General features: G+C 36.7%; 1 protein-coding gene across 1 annotated transcript in view; it reads right to left on the bottom strand.

Annotated features, from left to right (window-relative positions):
- Nucleotides 1-18114, bottom strand: part of fmnl2a (formin-like 2a) — a 91391-nt gene that overhangs the window by 21403 nt on the left and 51874 nt on the right. Inside the window, 6 exon segments of the mRNA XM_059342981.1 lie at nt 900-974; nt 4792-4885; nt 7703-7779; nt 7992-8097; nt 14349-14504; nt 16078-16161. Of these exon segments, the coding sequence (XP_059198964.1) occupies nt 900-974; nt 4792-4885; nt 7703-7779; nt 7992-8097; nt 14349-14504; nt 16078-16161 (592 nt within the window).

The following is an 18114-nucleotide window of genomic DNA, read 5'->3' as shown; positions in this document are numbered from 1 at the left end:
GGTGTCGTAAAACTGGTTTCTTCATTGAGTTATTTTTGGACATTGGAACACATGTGTATCTTGTATAGTCAAGTATTTATATGCATTTATAATGGTGGTACAATATATCATATTATATCATATATTATATATTGTGTGTATATATATATATATATATATATATATATATTATTATAAATTATGTTATGTATGTATTCACACCCTGCACAGGCTTAATATATGACACATTGCTATGTTATTATTGTAATTAATACTACTACTACTATTATTAATAATATTATTATTATTCAAGACCTGAACTCGAATCTCTCATCTCTGTTTATTACTGTTTTTTTCCTGCATTTTGTGTTTGTGTGTGTCTAATTCCTGTTATGTTAAGCGACTTTGAGTACCTTTAAATGCGCTATAAAAATTGAATGTATTATAATTATTATTTATACTGGCCTTATGATTATGATTATTATTATTATATACACTATATATATACTGTACTATTATTCTATACTGTCTAGTCACAATAACATTATTACCATCATATCATCTTGCCACTGTACCTTATCTACCAACTTATCTTCTTTTAAACTTCTTAAGTGTCCTTGTACTATTCTGTGTTTTTTTTCTATTGTTGTTTTAATTCCAGACTGCTGTGTCAACCAAATTTCCCTTCGGGGATGAATAAAGTAATCTATCTATGTGTATTTAAAACATCTCTATTTCTAACCAGCTGAAAACTGTGCTAGTTACAAAACGAAATGGTGAGAAAGAAACAGCATTCACTAAGAGTTTCCTCAGCTTAAAAACCTTCACAAGCTATCAGTGGTTTGCCTGGTGATGGAGGATTTTCAGGGGATTGCAGTGCGATCAATAGTCATTAGGAGTGTTTGTGTGTGTGAACGTACCATGAAGTCGATGTTGTTGTCCTCATTCTTGAAATACTCCATTAGCTTCTCAAACCGCTGCTCCTCCATGCAAACCTGCACCACAAACCACATCTCACTTATTGTGTTTATGGAGCGATTCAGGCGTGAACCACCAAAGGCACAACACAATACGATATAACCACAATATGCAAGTCATAATATCATTACAGGAGCATCTCAATAAATTAGAATATGATGGAAAAGTCCATTTACACTAGTTCAAGTCAAACAGCCCAACTGAGTCATATAGATGGACATACTTTTCAGAGGCCAACATTTCCATATTAAACATATCAACTTTTGAAAGTTGGTCTTTTGTAATACTAACATTTTTTAGAGAGTCTGAATTGTAGGTCTTCATTAAATGTAAGCCATAATCATCATAATTAGAAGAAATTAAATAAATTAAGACATGAAGACATGACTTACTTGATTCCTATGGTCTCTAGTACCATCAGGTTGAATGCACTTATTGTAAGTCGCTTTGGACAAAAGCGTCTGCTAAATGACATGTAATGTAATGAAATGTTTCATTCTTGTGTAATGGATCTAGCGTAACTGTATCACAAATCGGACACCGTTCGGCTAAGATCCTATCAAATATTCACATTAACTACTAATATAAATGATCATGTTATGCTTCCAATTAATTAAATCATGTGAAACTAAAGTCTAACTTCTTATCTTTTGAACTGTATATTGTTTTAACCGTGTATGTTAGCCTTGGGTTTACCAGAGTCGGCTAAAGGATGCTAACGCCGGTGAATTAGCCGTGTGCTAACTGTATCCCATATCGGACACTCTTTGGCTAAGATTCTATCAAAATTTCACATTAACTACTAATATAAATTATCATGTTATGCTTCCAATTAATTAAATCGTGTGAAACTAAAGTTTAACTTCTTATCTTTCTAACCGTAGCCTATATTGTTTTAGCCATGTACGTTAGCCTCGGGTTTACCAGAGTCGGCTAAAGGACGCTAATGCCGGTGAATTAGCTGTGTGCTAACTGTATCTCATATCAGACACTTGGATCTCCTCGCTGTAAAACAATGAGCTGCTGAGTTTTTTGGGGGAAATTGGATGTTTCTGGGTAAGCCAAATAAATAACACTGTTATCAACTATCGTTATCAACACACCCGGAACGTATTTCTGTCCTTCACAATAAAATATAGTACAGTAAAAATAAAGATGTACTTTTAGGATCATATTGTAACTAGACATGTAAATCTCCATGTATATAACTGAAATTTCAAACTTAGATTGTTTGATATGTATTTATCAATTATACCTACACTGGTGGTGGCGATCTTATTCAAAATGACAGTGAAACACCTGAAAGTGTGGCATTGCAGATGTGTCCGATTTGGGATACAGTCATGTTTTATTTCCACTTTTTGAATTGAATTACTGACATAAATAAACTTTTAAATTATATTCTAATTCATTGAGATGCACCTGTATATTGCTAAATTAAACATTTTGCTGATTTCAGCTTTAATGTCTGTGCTGCCTGTACACAGTTACACTACAGATGAACGCTCCCAGTAAATTGGGACTATTACCTCATGAACCATTTTATCCATAAATTATATTACAGAATATACAGAAAATCTGAGGTTATAAACAGTGTTAAGATGAAATGTCAATGATGTTATCTGCTAAACACACAGTGCATTTGTGTTCCATATATCTTGTAGTAACCACATATAGTGTTATAGTTGTTGTTTTGTTGTTGTCTGCTAATCTGAACTAGAATTTGTGAGACAGAAAAGAACAGAGACAGAAAGATAAAAAAGAGGGAGAGAGAGATGCTCTGGTGTTCAGGGAGTTCATCTGGAGGGCAATGAGGGAGATGGAGCATGATGAAGTGTTGAGAAGGAAGGGAGGAAGAGGAGGGGTGTGCATCCAAAAACCTCCGAATAATGTTTAGAGTCTCAGCCTGAAGCCCCTTCATCAAACTCAGGATATCAAAGTCACTTAGCAAACTAGATCTAATGACGCGTTTTAAAGCAACTACAAGGAGTTTTAACTGGTTATGAAGCAGTCTCTATATAATACTGATCCCTCTACAGTCATGGAAAAAATGATTAGACCACCCTTTTTCTTCAATTTCTTGTTCATTTTAATGCCTGGTACAACTAAAGGTACATTTGTTTGGACAAATATAATGATAACAACCAAAAAAGATCATACAAGTTTAATTTAAGAGCTGATATCTAGACATTTTCCATGTTTTTCTTGATAATAAACAGAATCATTATCAAGAAAACCATGGAAAATGGCTTTTGTTGTTATCATTATATTTGTCCAAATATACAACAAATTAACATTTAGTTGTACCAGGCATTAAAATGAACAATAAAGTGAAGAAAACAAAGGTGGTCTAATATTTTTTTCCATGACTGTATATTACCTACATGACAAAATGAGACCATCAGCGAGTAGAACGGATACCCGACCGTGGCCGCCGTCGCCAACTGTGCACAATGTCAACTGATCATAAATAAACCAGCATGTCTAGTTATGCACAGCTGATCACGAATTAACTAGCATCGCTAACTGTGCACAGAGTGTCCGGTGCTTGTTGTAAACAAACAGAGATCACTAAATGAACACCTCCTGCAGCAGCAGCACATACACACTGTACTGCTACAGAGCTAACTGTTAGCCTGTTAGCACGTGCTACTGTGCACCTTGTTCCGCGACGCCGGACTGCACTTTGAAAGGGCAGAAAATCACACCTTTGCAGGATCTAAGGCAAAGAGCTGGCACAGATCTTTCCAGCAACATAGCAGGGATTTGCGGGGCTACGCGATGAAAGGGGTTTATGTTTATTGTCGCTTGTGACTACTCGCTACTTCGTCAGCTTTTGGCGCGTGTTGTTGTGGCGTCGAGTGCTACGTCACATCCTGCTTAGCGTTCCTTCCAATCAGCAACCAGGCTTTTATCAGGGGAGAAAAACCGCCCTGCTCTTCGACAGGGAAGTCCTGAATGAAAGAAGTCCTGTCAAACGACCACTGCGGACGGCTCATATTCAAATTAGGGACGTTTTGGCGTGTGAGACCCGCCTCATTCCGGGTGTTCAACTGTGGTGGAAACACGGTTTTTGTTTCACCGTCGTCGTATAACGCTCAGGGAAACACTACCACTTTTGTCCACAGGGGCCGCCAAATTCAACAGGAAATTAAAATCTTTGTAGTTGCTTTAACTAAAAGAGAGAAAAAACAAAACAACCAAAAGTTGCTTTACAACTCTACAGAAATATGAGCGAGTCCTCGGATGCTTTCAGCAGCCTACACTATCATGCCTCTAACCCTCATCTCATTAGAAGAGCTGCCTTCTCCCTGAGCCTTATTCTCCCACTAATGCCGATGCCACTGAGAGCAACACTCAATATTTCATTCAGGGGTGTAAATATTGCATTAACTGCAGTCGGCCCATTTCTGCGGGCCGTATGCTTGGAAACGGGGCTGCTGTTAGCGCCCACTCCATCATAAACCTCCCACTCCTTTCTCCTGCAGCCAGAATACCTCATCCAGACAGACAAGGGTCAGACAAGGCTGTCTGTTGCACCTTTCTCTTTGCTATTCTGAGCTTTGATACGTCTGCCGAATCGAGTGAACACACTTGTGACTGTTTTTTCTGGAAGTGGAGCGGCTCCTGCTGTGTTATGCGGCTAAACCTGTGTCTGTAATCTGTTGACAAAGAGCTCATTCCTAGATGATATCCTGAGGAATCTGCTGGTCTCACATCTGGCGGGAGAGCATTCCTCCAGGGCTGAGTCACCGTTTGAAAATTGCATAGTCGAAAATGTAATGACATATTCGTCTCCTCAGACCCCACTTCCCCTCTCCGTGCAGCTCGTACCTCCTTAAAGTTGTCGAACGCTGAGAGAATAATTTCGTGGCCTCCTCTCACGAGACAAACTGCCGCCAGGAGCTCCAAGACCAGAGCTTTGGTTCTGTGAAACAGAGAAAATAATGGCAGGAATGGTTAGTAAATGACAAGTGCCAGCGCTGCGGAAAACCTGCACTTAAACACGGAGCAAACAAAGTGGAAAACAGTGTCATGTAAGATCCTGCCAATGCTGAAACCTCTGTGTAGAATGCATGGTGTTTATTACAATTAATGCCATTTTAAGTTTCTATAATATTACTATTACTACTATTACTTTAAATTGCACCTTATACTGCACCAAAGGGCTGGGCGATATATCGACATAAAAAACTATTTCCCAGCTGTTTATGTTTTTTTAATAATGAAATAATATAATACATAATGATTATCTCAGTGCATTTTTTGTTAACAGAGCCCGAAAGTCTATTTTATTTGTTTTGGTTGTAGTTTATTTATTTATATGTTATTTATCTAGGATATTTTATTTCTTTTTCACATTTCAATTCCAATGTTTAATTTTCTCATGATTTAAAAATTCATTGCTGTGGAAAAGGATGTACTTATTATGCTCCTAATATCATTATAAAACTAAAACAACATCAATACAACGATACTATCAGTTATCGCAATAGTTTCTGGGAAAATATATCGTCCTAAATAATGTGTTATCGTGACAGGCTTAATATATGTATGTGTACATTATATATTCTATTGTAAGACCTGAATTCAGGGAAGATCAATATGTTTAATATATTCTGTATATCTTTGGAAATATATAATCAACAACTTAAACTAACTTTAAATAACTTGGAAAAAGTTTTGTTATGTCACAAACCTGAAAGGAGGAAAAATAAAAGAGCTCCACATTTTCATTTTATCTACTGGATTAAAAGGCAGGTATAAAAAATGGATACTTCAGGCCTAATCCGTGTGTGTGTGTGTGTCTGTGTGTGTGTGTGTGTGTGTGTGTGTGTGTGTATGCGTCCAGTCTCCAGTTCATTCATGCAGCATTTCTCTGGCTGGATGAGACGATATGTGACAGGTGATGTGGAGTGGTTTCACATCCACTTTCTGAGGAAATCCTTGAGCCTCTGGGCATGAAGTGAAAACACACGCGCACACACACACACACACACAAAGGCAGACAGAAGCAAGTCCTTCTGGTTGCTGTCTCAGTGAGCAGCTGCCAGTGTAGTGGAGTGTGCCAGCGGTGCCCTGACCCGTCTGTCGGGATGAATGTGCCCCTGAGCTACAAAGACACTCACTCTGGATGAGACTGTGCAGGTGCACTGAAGCTAATGTCGAACTCTGAATGCTCCATTATGGATTTGGGTCTTTGTTGGTAAAATATCTGGATTTGTTGAGCTCTGAATGTAACCAACTTTCTTTTGAATTCAACCCTTTCTCTCTCTGATTCATCACTGGTGACAGTTACTCTACCCATCATTGACTCCTATACAACAAGGTGGGATGCGCACCTTTATCTATCAGACGAGACATGGATTGGTTTCTTTTCATTTATAAAGTCTTGATATGTGACATGCCACCATACCTCAGTACTTTATTAAACTGGTCACATAGTAATTATCCAACACGCTCTAGTGATTAATGCTTAATGCTCAAAGTTCCTTGGACAAACACAGAATTTGGAAAAAACTGCTTTCAGTTTTTCTGCTGCATCTACCTGGAACATCTTACAACATTCACTCAAACTCAACACAGTTATAACTATGGGCTAGTTTAAAACTATGATAACCAATAAATCTGCCTTTCACTGTAACTGTTTTTAATGTTCTTGCATGTGTTTTGTCTGTATGTGCTGTTTCTGCACTCTATTTTGTGTTTTCTCTGTACTCTGTTTTGTGTTTTCTCTGTACTCTGTTTTGTGTTTTCTCTTTACTCTGTTTTGTGTTTTCTCTGTACTGTTTGGTGTTTTCTCTGTACTCTGTTTTGTGTTTTCTCTGTACTCTGTTTTGTGTTTTCTCTGTACTCTGTTTTATGTTTTCTCTGTACTCTATTTTGTGTTTTCTCTGTACTCTGTTTTGTGTTTTCTCTGTACTCTGGTGTTTTCTCTGTACTCTGTTTTGTGTTTTCTCTGTACTCTGTTTTGTGTTTTCTCTTTACTCTGTTTTGTGTTTTCTCTGTACTGTTTGGTGTTTTCTCTGTACTCTGTTTTGTGTTTTCTCTGTACTCTGTTTTATGTTTTCTCTGTACTCTATTTTGTGTTTTCTCTGTACTCTGTTTTGTGTTTTCTCTGTACTCTGGTGTTTTCTCTGTACTCTGTTTTGTGTTTTCTCTGTACTCTGTTTTGTGTTTTCTCTTTACTCTGTTTTGTGTTTTCTCTGTACTGTTTGGTGTTTTCTCTGTACTCTGTTTTGTGTTTTCTCTGTACTCTGTTTTGTGTTTTCTCTGTACTCTGTTTTGTGTTTTCTCTTTACTCTGTTTTGTGTTTTCTCTGTACTGTTTGGTGTTTTCTCTGTACTCTGTTTTGTGTTTTCTCTGTACTCTGTTTTGTGTTTTCTCTGTACTCTGTTTTGTCTTTTCTCTGTACTCTGTTTTGTCTTTTCTCTTTACTCTGTTTTGTCTTTTCTCTGTACTCTCTGTTTTGTCTTTTCTCTGTACTCTGTTTTGTCTTTTCTCTGTACTCTGTTTTGTCTTTTCTCTGTACTGTTTTGTGTTTTCTCTGTACTCTCGACATCATTGTAAATGAGGGGTTGCCCTCAATGATTCCTCGAGAAATAAATAAAGGATAAATAGAATTAAAAAAAACCTCTTTGGTCCCTCTTTATAAGCAAAGAACAACATATAAACATGCAGTTATTCATTTAGATTAAAAAAATGTAATCTATGTCGAAAAACTTGCCTTTTTGTTCTAACTTACCTTGGGTTTTTATTGTTGAGACTTAGTGCAATTTCATTCACAGCGTGTGGGTGTGACATGACCATGTTGAAGCCATACTGGGAGATGAAAAACAAAGCAGAGGGAGGAAGACAGAGACAAATAAGCTAATTAACAGAGAGGAAGAAGAGCCACTGAATAAGCAAGAGGTGCATTCCTCTGCATAATGAATGAAACATGGAGAACTAGCGGTGGGACAAATTGAATTTGGCTTCAGTTAGATAAGTGTGCTTGAGTCCAGAGGGACGTGCAGTCTGTGTGGAGGGCTGACCTGGTAGTTCATGATAGCGCGCAGGCACATGATGCAGACGTGGACGTCGTCTTTCTTGCAGACCAGTCTGGAGTTTTTCAGAGTTCTCCGGCTCGGTGTGTTGCAGCTAAAAATAATAGAGAAAAGAAATATATATATCCTTTATTTGAGAGAAATGCTGTGATTTAAAAAAATCTATTTCCAAGTGAGACCTGGCCAAGAAAGCAGCATAAAAAGAGACAAGTTACAACATTTAAACACAAATACAGCCATCACAACAACACAGAAGGAGCCTCAGTAGAGACTCATAATGAGCAGTCACACCGACCAAGATAAATTATTTCTTTGTCCTTTAGAATCGATTTAAATTCACCGATTGTGATCAATTCAGACAATTTCAATTCCTTTTGCAAACTGTTCCATGATAAAGGGCCGTAACTAAAAGCTTTCTTCAGGGTTCGTACACTTTAGCAGTGGTCAAATTCGAGCATTTTTCAAGGGCTTTCAAAGTCAATTTTTAAGCTTTTCCAGTATCTTACACCTGTTGTAAATCGCATGTTTTAGATGAGTACTTACATACTAAAAGGGGGAGATTTCACTGAACCATACCAACAGCGATGGTGTTACACTTTTAGGAGGAACGGTCTTCATTTCAGATAGGCTACTCATTATTTTTTACATTGAACATGTGATTATCTATAGTCTATAGATGGATATAGTCAGATTGCAAGAGAAATACAGTAAGAATTTCAAGCATTTACAAGCACTTTATCCAAAATCCAAGCACTTTTTAACCTTGGAAATACAACATTTAAATTCAAGCATTTTCAAGGATTTCAAGCACCCGAATGAACCCTGTTTCTTACATAACTCAGTTCTCACTCTTGGCTCCAGCATCTGGACAATATTTTGAGAGCGTAGACCATGTTGAGTTTGGATTCTACACACGTATTTACACAGATATGAGAGGAGCAGCCCAAGAATAGATTTATAGATAAAAACTAACCTATGAGAGCCTGCGAACATACAAAGATGGCATTTCAGCCGTGGCATACAGAGTACAATGATGTGTACGATTTCCCAAGCCAGTAATGAAACACAGAGCACAATGATAAACACAGACCAACTTCTAAAGGCTCTGATTAGTAGCATTCATAAAAATCACCGTAATCAAGTAGAGGCAAGAAAGTTGCAGTAATCAAATATTTCTTTTACCGATAGGAGAAACAAGATTTGTTGCTGAAAAAGAATCCTAATTTTAGTTTCAGTTTTGTCACAAGGCTTTTAATATGCGGTTTAAATGACAGCTTCTGATCAAAAGTGATCAGATTCAGTAATAATCAGAAACAAAAACTGTTTTACCGAAAGAGTGTGTGAGCTTCTGAACACAAACAAGAGTGCACGAGGCTCCGGGTAAATAAGAAAACAGATGCCATCAGTGAATGAGCCTCCATCACACACCACCTCCTCCACACAGGGAGGCTGTTAAACTGCCACGCCACCTTACATTAACACACACAAAGGCCATATAATCTACAGCCTCGCCAGGGGCCACGGGATGCCCTCTTTCAATTGTTTTAATTTTATGTCCTTCGCAACGATATCATTTACAGCTAACACAAGAGGAGCCGGTCATTTGCATGCAGCACAGTGATTGTGCGGCTTTATGTGGACAAAAGACGAGACTTTTTTTTTCTCCTGGTGCAGCTCTCACAATGAAAAGAGAAAAGCTGGAGCAGCAGTATTACTGAATAATATGCAGCAGAGCCAGTCAGGGCAAAACAGTTTATTTTCAGACTTTTTGTCACGAGGTTCAATTACCGGCCCGAGTTCTGGGGAAAAATGTGTCTTCGGGCTACTGATAAGACACGTCGATTTGTGTCAGCTCCCATGCCTGAAGGCGTGACTCCTCTGTGAGTCATGACATGGAGTTTGTGTGTGTGTGTGTGTGTGTGTGTGTGTGTGTACGTTAGTTTGTCCTAAAAGGGCTTGAGCTTTCAAGGAAGAGTCGGCACTTAACGGACAAACGCAGAACTATTCTCTAATTAGGCAAGATCTCGTTGAAATAAGCTGGAAAACAGTGAATCGAGCCTGAAAAAATGTCTGAGTTTTACTATGTGTGTCTTTGTAATTATGAGCATTCGACATGTCGTGTTCAGCCGGATGTGGTGTTGCTCTGTGCAAAACAAGCTGGCTGACATAAATGCAGTCGATTCGGGAGACATGCTGCTTCACACAGCAGCAAAAAATGTTTTAAAAAAGGAGTTCATAAAGGGCTTTTCCTCTCCTCGTTCAATAACATCCAAACTGAGGCGTGGCACAATCAGAAGGAAGTGAGTAACAATATTTCTTAATCTCAAAGCAAGGCCGTGATAAATGATTGCGTAATAGCAGCAAGCTGTAATACCTTGACCTGCTTTGACTCGCCTGAAGTTACTCAACTAAACTTTATATAACACAGCACAGCAAATTGAAAATGACTCGGAGGAGACGAGGCATCCAAAACTAAAAAGGAAGGTGAGAAATGACACGTTTATTCTCATCAAGCAGGAGAAACTTGTGAGCCGTCCAGGGTTGAATGTCCTCGTTGCTAAATATGAATACAGAAAATAACTCCTGCCTGTTTTCTCAAAACGGCACGGCCACAACAAACAGAGCATGTTCTAAATATCACCACAGAACAACATCAAACGCTACGACTATAACTATAAGTCCAACACAGCTATGTATTTCTAGCACACTTCGTACCGTGTTATTTGAGAGCACTTCGGACAGCTCAGCGTGCTCGGTGTCCTTCAAGACGGCAGTTTGAAGAAGACATGAGACATTATACATCTTAACTTGACACCCAGTTGTTGAGCTTACATTATAAAGCTAGTCTAAAGAGAGATACACACAATAAGGGACAAAGATTGTGGTAACACTTTATATTAAGGTACACATATTCAACATTAATTAGTTGCTTATTAGCATGCAAATAAGTAACATATTGGCTCTTAATTAGTCATTATTAAGTAGTTATTAATGCCTTATTCTGCATGGCCTTATTATACAACCAGTAAGACATTAACTAAGATTTTTACCCCAGTAACCTCAGAATTATTGCTTATTAGTAGCAAGTAAGGAAGTTGTTGTATATGAGTTATGATCTTAATATGCTTTGCTTTGTATGGACTTTATTGGATGGTAGTACCACAAGAATTATTATTCTCCCTTAATAACACTCAATGAATATGGTCTGTTCCTACATAACTACCTTATAAAGTCTATATTATAAAGCATATTAAGATAGTAACTCATATACAAAAACTTCCTTACTAATAAGCAATAATTCTGAGGTTACTGAGGTAAAACTCTTACTTAATGGCTTACTGGTTGTATAATAAGGCCATGCAGAAGAAGGCATTAATAAGTACTTAATAATGATTGATTAAGAGCCAATAAGGTACATATTTGCATGCTAAATAAGCAACTTATTAATGTTGAAAATGTGTACCTTAATACAAAGTGTTACCAAGATTCTGTATAATGGATGTTTAAGAATTCATAAAACTACCGGAGCGAATGCTTCATAATTAGTGTGACATCTGAGATTAAGCAGGAAAACAGATAATGTATCCAGAATACAGAAGATGTTTGGAGGCTAAATAAGCCTAGTAAAAGCCTTTTTGCTTTTACAGGGCTTTTGTAGAAACTAGGCTAGCGTCTGCACAGAATGGCATTTAGGGAGCCACACAAGCAGCACACAGGCACAGAGGCAAGAACAATGAGTGCAGAAAAACCCATTTGCTCCGAGGAAAGGAAGAATTCAGTCTCGGGCGCGGGAGGGGAGGCTGGCAGTACAAATAATTCACATCCCCGACACAGACAGCGGGACAAATAAACTGGGCAGCGCTAGCAGGGAGGTATAAAGTACAATGAGGCAGGGGGATTTGTGTGTCAGTGCGTGTGTGTGTGTGTGTGTGTGTGTGGGTCGGGAGCAGGGATGCAGGGTTAAAGCTGCAGAAAGCTCACTGTGAGCCAGAGAGATATGAGACCTGCCTGCTGTCGAAGACTGGCAGACAGAGGAGAAGATGACTACGGACAGAACAGAAGAGACAGTCAGCGTCACTGAAGACACGCTGGCCTGTTACACACACTCTGATGACACATCTGGAGCAGATGTGTGAGTCAGTTATGGGGCAATGTTGATATTATTGGAGCACAGATGAGTCAAAGATTGCATGAATGTTAATACTGATGAAAGGAGCTCAAACTGTGGTGATATTACAACATATAATTGGTGGTTTACTTGGCTGATAGGTGTGGCTTTATAAACAGGAGACACCTTTTATATCTGTTAGGATCGGGCGGTGTCTGCCATGTTGCCATGACGATGACCACAGTTGTTGTGGGTGGGATGGACATAATAATAGAGGATTTTAATTACATAGAATTAGTTCAAATTAATTTTTTTAACAAAGTCAATCTAGCACTAGGGCTGGGCGATATATATGTCGATATATTTTTAAATGTGATATGGAATTAGACTATATCACATACATCAATATATTTTTTCTATTATATATATATATATATATATATATATATATATATATATATATATATATATATATATATATATATATATATAGGGTTTGTCATATTTAGTTATTTTGTAATGTTCGTCACTCTTTTCTCATATAAATATATTTATTTCAAAAAAAGATTGGATTATTTTATTTCATAGGCTATTTTTATTAAATTAAATTAAAATAAAATGTTATTTTATTATTAAAATGTGCACTTAATGGAGCTTTGATTTTATTTTATTTTTTTAAAAAGGTTCTCCTGTTGTTATACAGTATTTATGTTCACTTAAATAAACAGTTTCAATAAAACTACTTGTGACATGTCATATTTGGCTTTGACTTTGATTGAACATTTGCTCTAACTTTGTGATAAAAATATTGGGATATATATCAAATCAATCTATATTCAGCCTAAATATATCGGGATATGACTTTTAGTCCATATCGCCCAGCCCTATCTAGCACCTCTCATAAATCCGATTGTTACTTTTTAAGCTCACCATAAATGTCGAAGGCGGCACCACACTTCTATTGTAGAAAACAACTGACTTGTTATCATGCCAGGATCTCATATTAAAGAGACATGTGCCTCATTGAATCAATAGCGCTCTTTGTGTAAAATCAGTGTGAGTTAACTTCTTCAAACTAAAGGATTAGAGGTCACAGAAGTCGGATCCAGCGCCGTACTGAAACATCAATGGAATGACAGGCGGGATTAGAGAAATAATGCACAACTGAATGGGATTTGTGCTGCAGAGCATATATTAGCATGGGCTTATGAATTAACTGCTGTGAAATCCTCAATGCATGGGATTTAAAAGTCAAAATGGCTTGTTTGGTGTTCATAAAAATAAAAAATAAACAGATTCGGTCCGTTACAGAGAATCTTTCCTTCTGCTGCATCTCCTGTCACGGGAAAAATTGCTGTCAATCATGTGTCACTATCATGTGAAAAAACAGTTGTTGTTAAAAACCCTCAAAATTCCAGACAAATGGTATTTGCTTCCTGCTGCAGAAATGTGTCTTAAGCCATTTAAAGTATTACAGACCTCATGACTACATAAAGGGGCGGCTGAGGCATCATATGAAATGTGTGACTTCTCAAAATAATCACAATTCAAACACACTACTCCAGTTAAACACTCGGTAACAAGGATCCTGAAAGAGTCAAAGTTAGCTGGAAACACTTACTCATCACACTAGGAATGAGAACAATTTATCAATGATCGATTAATGGTCATTAAGAACTTGGTCGAATTTTTTATCCGTGTATTTTTTAAATTTTATCTATGACTGTACATCATTACTCACTGAACTGAAACACGACCGATCATTTAGTTCTGCAGCCGTACGTCAATCAGCCAATGAGCTGACAATGAAGTTGGAAAACGCTACAGTTTACAAACTGAAAGTAGCAATAACAATCATAAAACACACAGAAATAAATCAATAAAATAGTATTAATTGGACAAAAACTAGCTGATTGTATCAAACCTTGCTAGCATGAATTTATTGGTTTAATTTTATCCAAAACTTATTTAAAACACAAAACACATTTAAATATGCAAGATTTCAGTTAAAAAAAAACCTAACCTCATGCATCTTTGGGGGCTAAAACATAAAACATTGAACCCCTTGACTTTATATTTACAGTATGATCTCACTTAAGTAATATTAACGATTGACAGGAAGTTTTTTTTCGTCCTTTCAAAATAAAAGCGTCCTTTTTCAAAACAGTGTGTGTGTGTCTGTGTGTGTGTGTGTGTGTGTGTGTGTGTGTGTGTGTGTGTGTGTGTGTGTGTCGTACCGTATGGTGGAATGGCGCCCAGCGCGTGTGATGCTGTTCCCCGTGATGGAGGAGGGCAGCGTGCTGCCTCCATGCAGGTCTTCTATAGAGCGGCTCCAGGGTTTAGACTTGTCCATGGCCGCCTCTGGGTTGTTCTCCACACAATCTCCATCAAACCTGTCGCACAGAGAAAACAACATATAAAATAAGAAACCAACAAGGTAAGTATTATTTAAAGCCTGACTGTTTGAAACCAGTATGATGTTGTTATTTGATAAACGACAATTAATAACACAAAAATTATCTTTTTTTATTTACACATAACATAGTTAAACAATTTTTCAAGGATCCCTAAATTGTCAGCAAATGTACCCCCAGAGCATCTTTCTCAAACAATAAACGTTATTAAATAATATTTAACATAGTAACACATTATTATACATTATACAAACAATCAATTACATCGTCAGCTAATTCTATAAATGATGAATGAGAAAAATAAGAATAAATAGGAATCAAATAAAAAGATAAATCAGTCAATTGCTAAAAAAAATTAATAGGTAGCACCATTTCTAAATCATGCCAAGCAACTTTTTCTGCATTATATGTTGTGTAAAAAAAAAATGAAATAAGGGCAGCAAAAAAACATCTACCGATGTGTCTTTGACAGGCCAATATCGGCTGTTAATATCTGTCAACTGATATATCTGATATATCTGTCTGGTTCTAAAAAAATACAGATATATCTGCCACCTCTTTACTCTTTATCTGTCTTTATTTCATTCAATTATTCATTTTTATTAACGTCATCCACCCTGTTAATGTCTTGTGTATTTGTATAATTTCTAATTTTACTTCGATACGACAGCTGGGGGTGACTGAGTCTTCTTTTCCTTTTCCCTTTTCTTTTATTGCTGCCTTTCTTACTTTTTTTTATTTTTTTTGGAGTGAGGTCAGTCATGAGCTAATTGAAGTCATTTTGGTTTGGATGGTGGTTTATTTTCCTATCTGTTGTGATATATTTGTGGATATAGAGAGCACTTGTATGTTGTTTATGTTTTTCAATCAATAGAATCTAATTTTTTTTAAAAGCCAGCTCCAGGTCCCATATATTGTAACTCATGATTGGTCAGGCACGAGTATTAATGAGTGCTGGCAGAGGTGAAAATGTGCTCGACTCCAGTGCTCGCGCAAAAACATTTCAGGTTTTTGGTTTGGACATAATAGGTAAGCACAAAGTCTCATGTTCTGTTGTGCTTGGCAGAAACGTTGGAAAGAGCTGGTAGTTACAGCATACCTGTTATGATCTATTTCAGTTTTTAGACCGGTCGTTTCCAGGACTTTTATACGCTGCTGCGGCGGTGGTACTGAGAGTAAACACACTTTTACGGCTAACCATTCATAATGTGGACAGACCATAATAACATATGGTGAAGTGGGGAGGGTGAATTAAAACATTTAACTGCGTGGCTCTTTGGCCCTGAACAGGGACCTTGTGACTGAATAATAATCACACCATCAATCTATGAATAGAAGCCTATGGTTGGTATAATGCACAGTGCCAATGTGTCAGCAATGGGCCCCGAGTGACTCAGTGTTTCTGACAACCAGCAGCAGCAGCAGCAGCGATGGTGGTGGTGTTAGTGGTGGAGATGCATCAGCGGCTGTGCAGAATAGCAGCATTGTGTTGGTTGTCAGTTCTGCATATAGACTATAGTGATATGGAGAGAAAGAGCTGGTGGTGACTTACGTGACAGCATACTGTGCAAAAGAAAGATACTCCACCAGCACGTCCAGGCCTTTATTGTCTTCATTTAAGAATTCTCTCACCCACCTGAAGAGACACGGAAACAAGGTTAGCTCAGCAAAAGCACACACAAACTCTTTCACATATATTTCTATCAATGGTCTTTTTATTGATGACAAAGTATGAATAAGACAATCACACTACAGGGAGACATTTTTGATTTTTTTCTACAACATCCACCCATGACACAACACAACCATTGCCCAAACATCCCAACATAGACATACATATACAGCCACTGACAGAAAAATTACTAAAATGATGAAATATGTGGGGAAAAAACATGGAATAAATAAATAAAATTAAATAATAATAATAATAATAATAATAAAGAATCTAAAAAAAGAAGAGGGGGGGGCGACTCAGGAGAAAATGTAAATAGACAGAGTAAAAAATTAAAAAATTACCAAAAGGATGAAATATATGGAAGAAAAACATGGAATAAATAAATAAAATTAAATAATAATAATAATAATAATAATAATAAATAAAAATTAAATAATAATACTAAAATAAAAAATAAATAAAGAATCTAAAAAAGGAGGGGGGGGCTACTCAGAAATTACAGTTAAGGGGTTTCTCATAAAATACCAAGAAGGGGCGCCATGTTTTATAGAATTTTTTCTTCGATCCCTGAATGGTGTATGTGATCTTCTCCAGATTCATGTAGGATATCATGTTTATGTGAATAGGAAGAAGGAGCTGCGTCCTTCCATTTCATAAAGAAATAGCTCGTCAGGCTAGAAAAGAGGCAGAAAGTTGAGTACACTTTGAAATGTGCCTCGTCAGCAGTTAGAACCAGAACCAGCTTTTATATTATTGGGAGTTTCTGAGTTGAATCGGTTTCAACAAAAGCTAATTTCCTTTGGGATAATCACAGCTAAAAAACCTCAGTCTCCAATGTCTGGAAATAAACTATTAAACATGGTTTGAAGGAGAAACTTGAATAATTTGATGTTCTTTTGTCTCTTAACTGGAAAGAAACATCACCAGATGCTTCATATTTAATGGGAAGCACTCAGCAACTTTCCATTTTTCCAGTATATTTGTTGATAATATGTTATTAGTTAAATGTCCCTCTGCATGTCAGCAACTATAACTGTGTTTTTCATGCACTGCTCAATTAAAAAGATTTTGAGTTATTTTGCTTCCATGACATGTCTCCTTTCAGACGAGTGGAAAGAAAACATCCAAAACACATTTATTTTTAACAAAATGTTGACTGTTTTTGTAGATTTCTCCTGAATTCACCAAAGGTTAGCATTGGATAACACAACAATACCCTGGTTATTTAAAACATCATCAAAAAAAACATTTTTTTAGTATAAGTAATCAACTGTGGAAGTTTAATGGTGGCCAATGGCCAATAATTAAAAATATAAAATCCCTCACAATCACAACAATAAAAATGTAAAACAAAACTGCACAAAAAGTTGAATTGCTCTTTCAAGTCTAAAGATCTGGAAGACCACTTGATATTACAATAATATTAAGATATGATTTTTATGTATATAATGTGTAATAGGGCTGGGCGATATGGACCAAAAGTCATATCCCGATATATTTAGGCTGAATATCGAAATACGACATATATCCTGATATTTTTATCACAAAGTGAGAGCAAATGTTCAGTCAAAGTCAAATATGACATGTCGCAAGTAGTTTTATTGAAACTGTTTATCTAAGTGAACATAAATACTGCATAACAGAAGTACTTTTTTTTTTTAAGTCAAAGCTCCATAAAGTGCACATTTAAATAAAGAAATATCTTAAATAAAAATAGCCTATGAAATAAAACAGGCCAATCTTTTTCTGAAACAAATATATTTATATGAGAAAAGAATAACGAACATTAAAAAATAAATAAATATGACAAATCCTAGTAAGGGCAGCATTCATATATAAAGAAAGAAAAAAAAATAACTATATCGATATACAGTACAGGCCAAAAGTTTGGACACACCTTGTCATTCAATGCGT

This window comes from Centropristis striata, chromosome 10 (genome assembly GCF_030273125.1).
Source record: "Centropristis striata isolate RG_2023a ecotype Rhode Island chromosome 10, C.striata_1.0, whole genome shotgun sequence".
Taxonomy (NCBI): domain Eukaryota; kingdom Metazoa; phylum Chordata; class Actinopteri; order Perciformes; family Serranidae; genus Centropristis; species Centropristis striata.
Note: the sequence above shows the minus strand (reverse complement) of the source record. Positions and strands in the feature narration are given on the sequence as shown.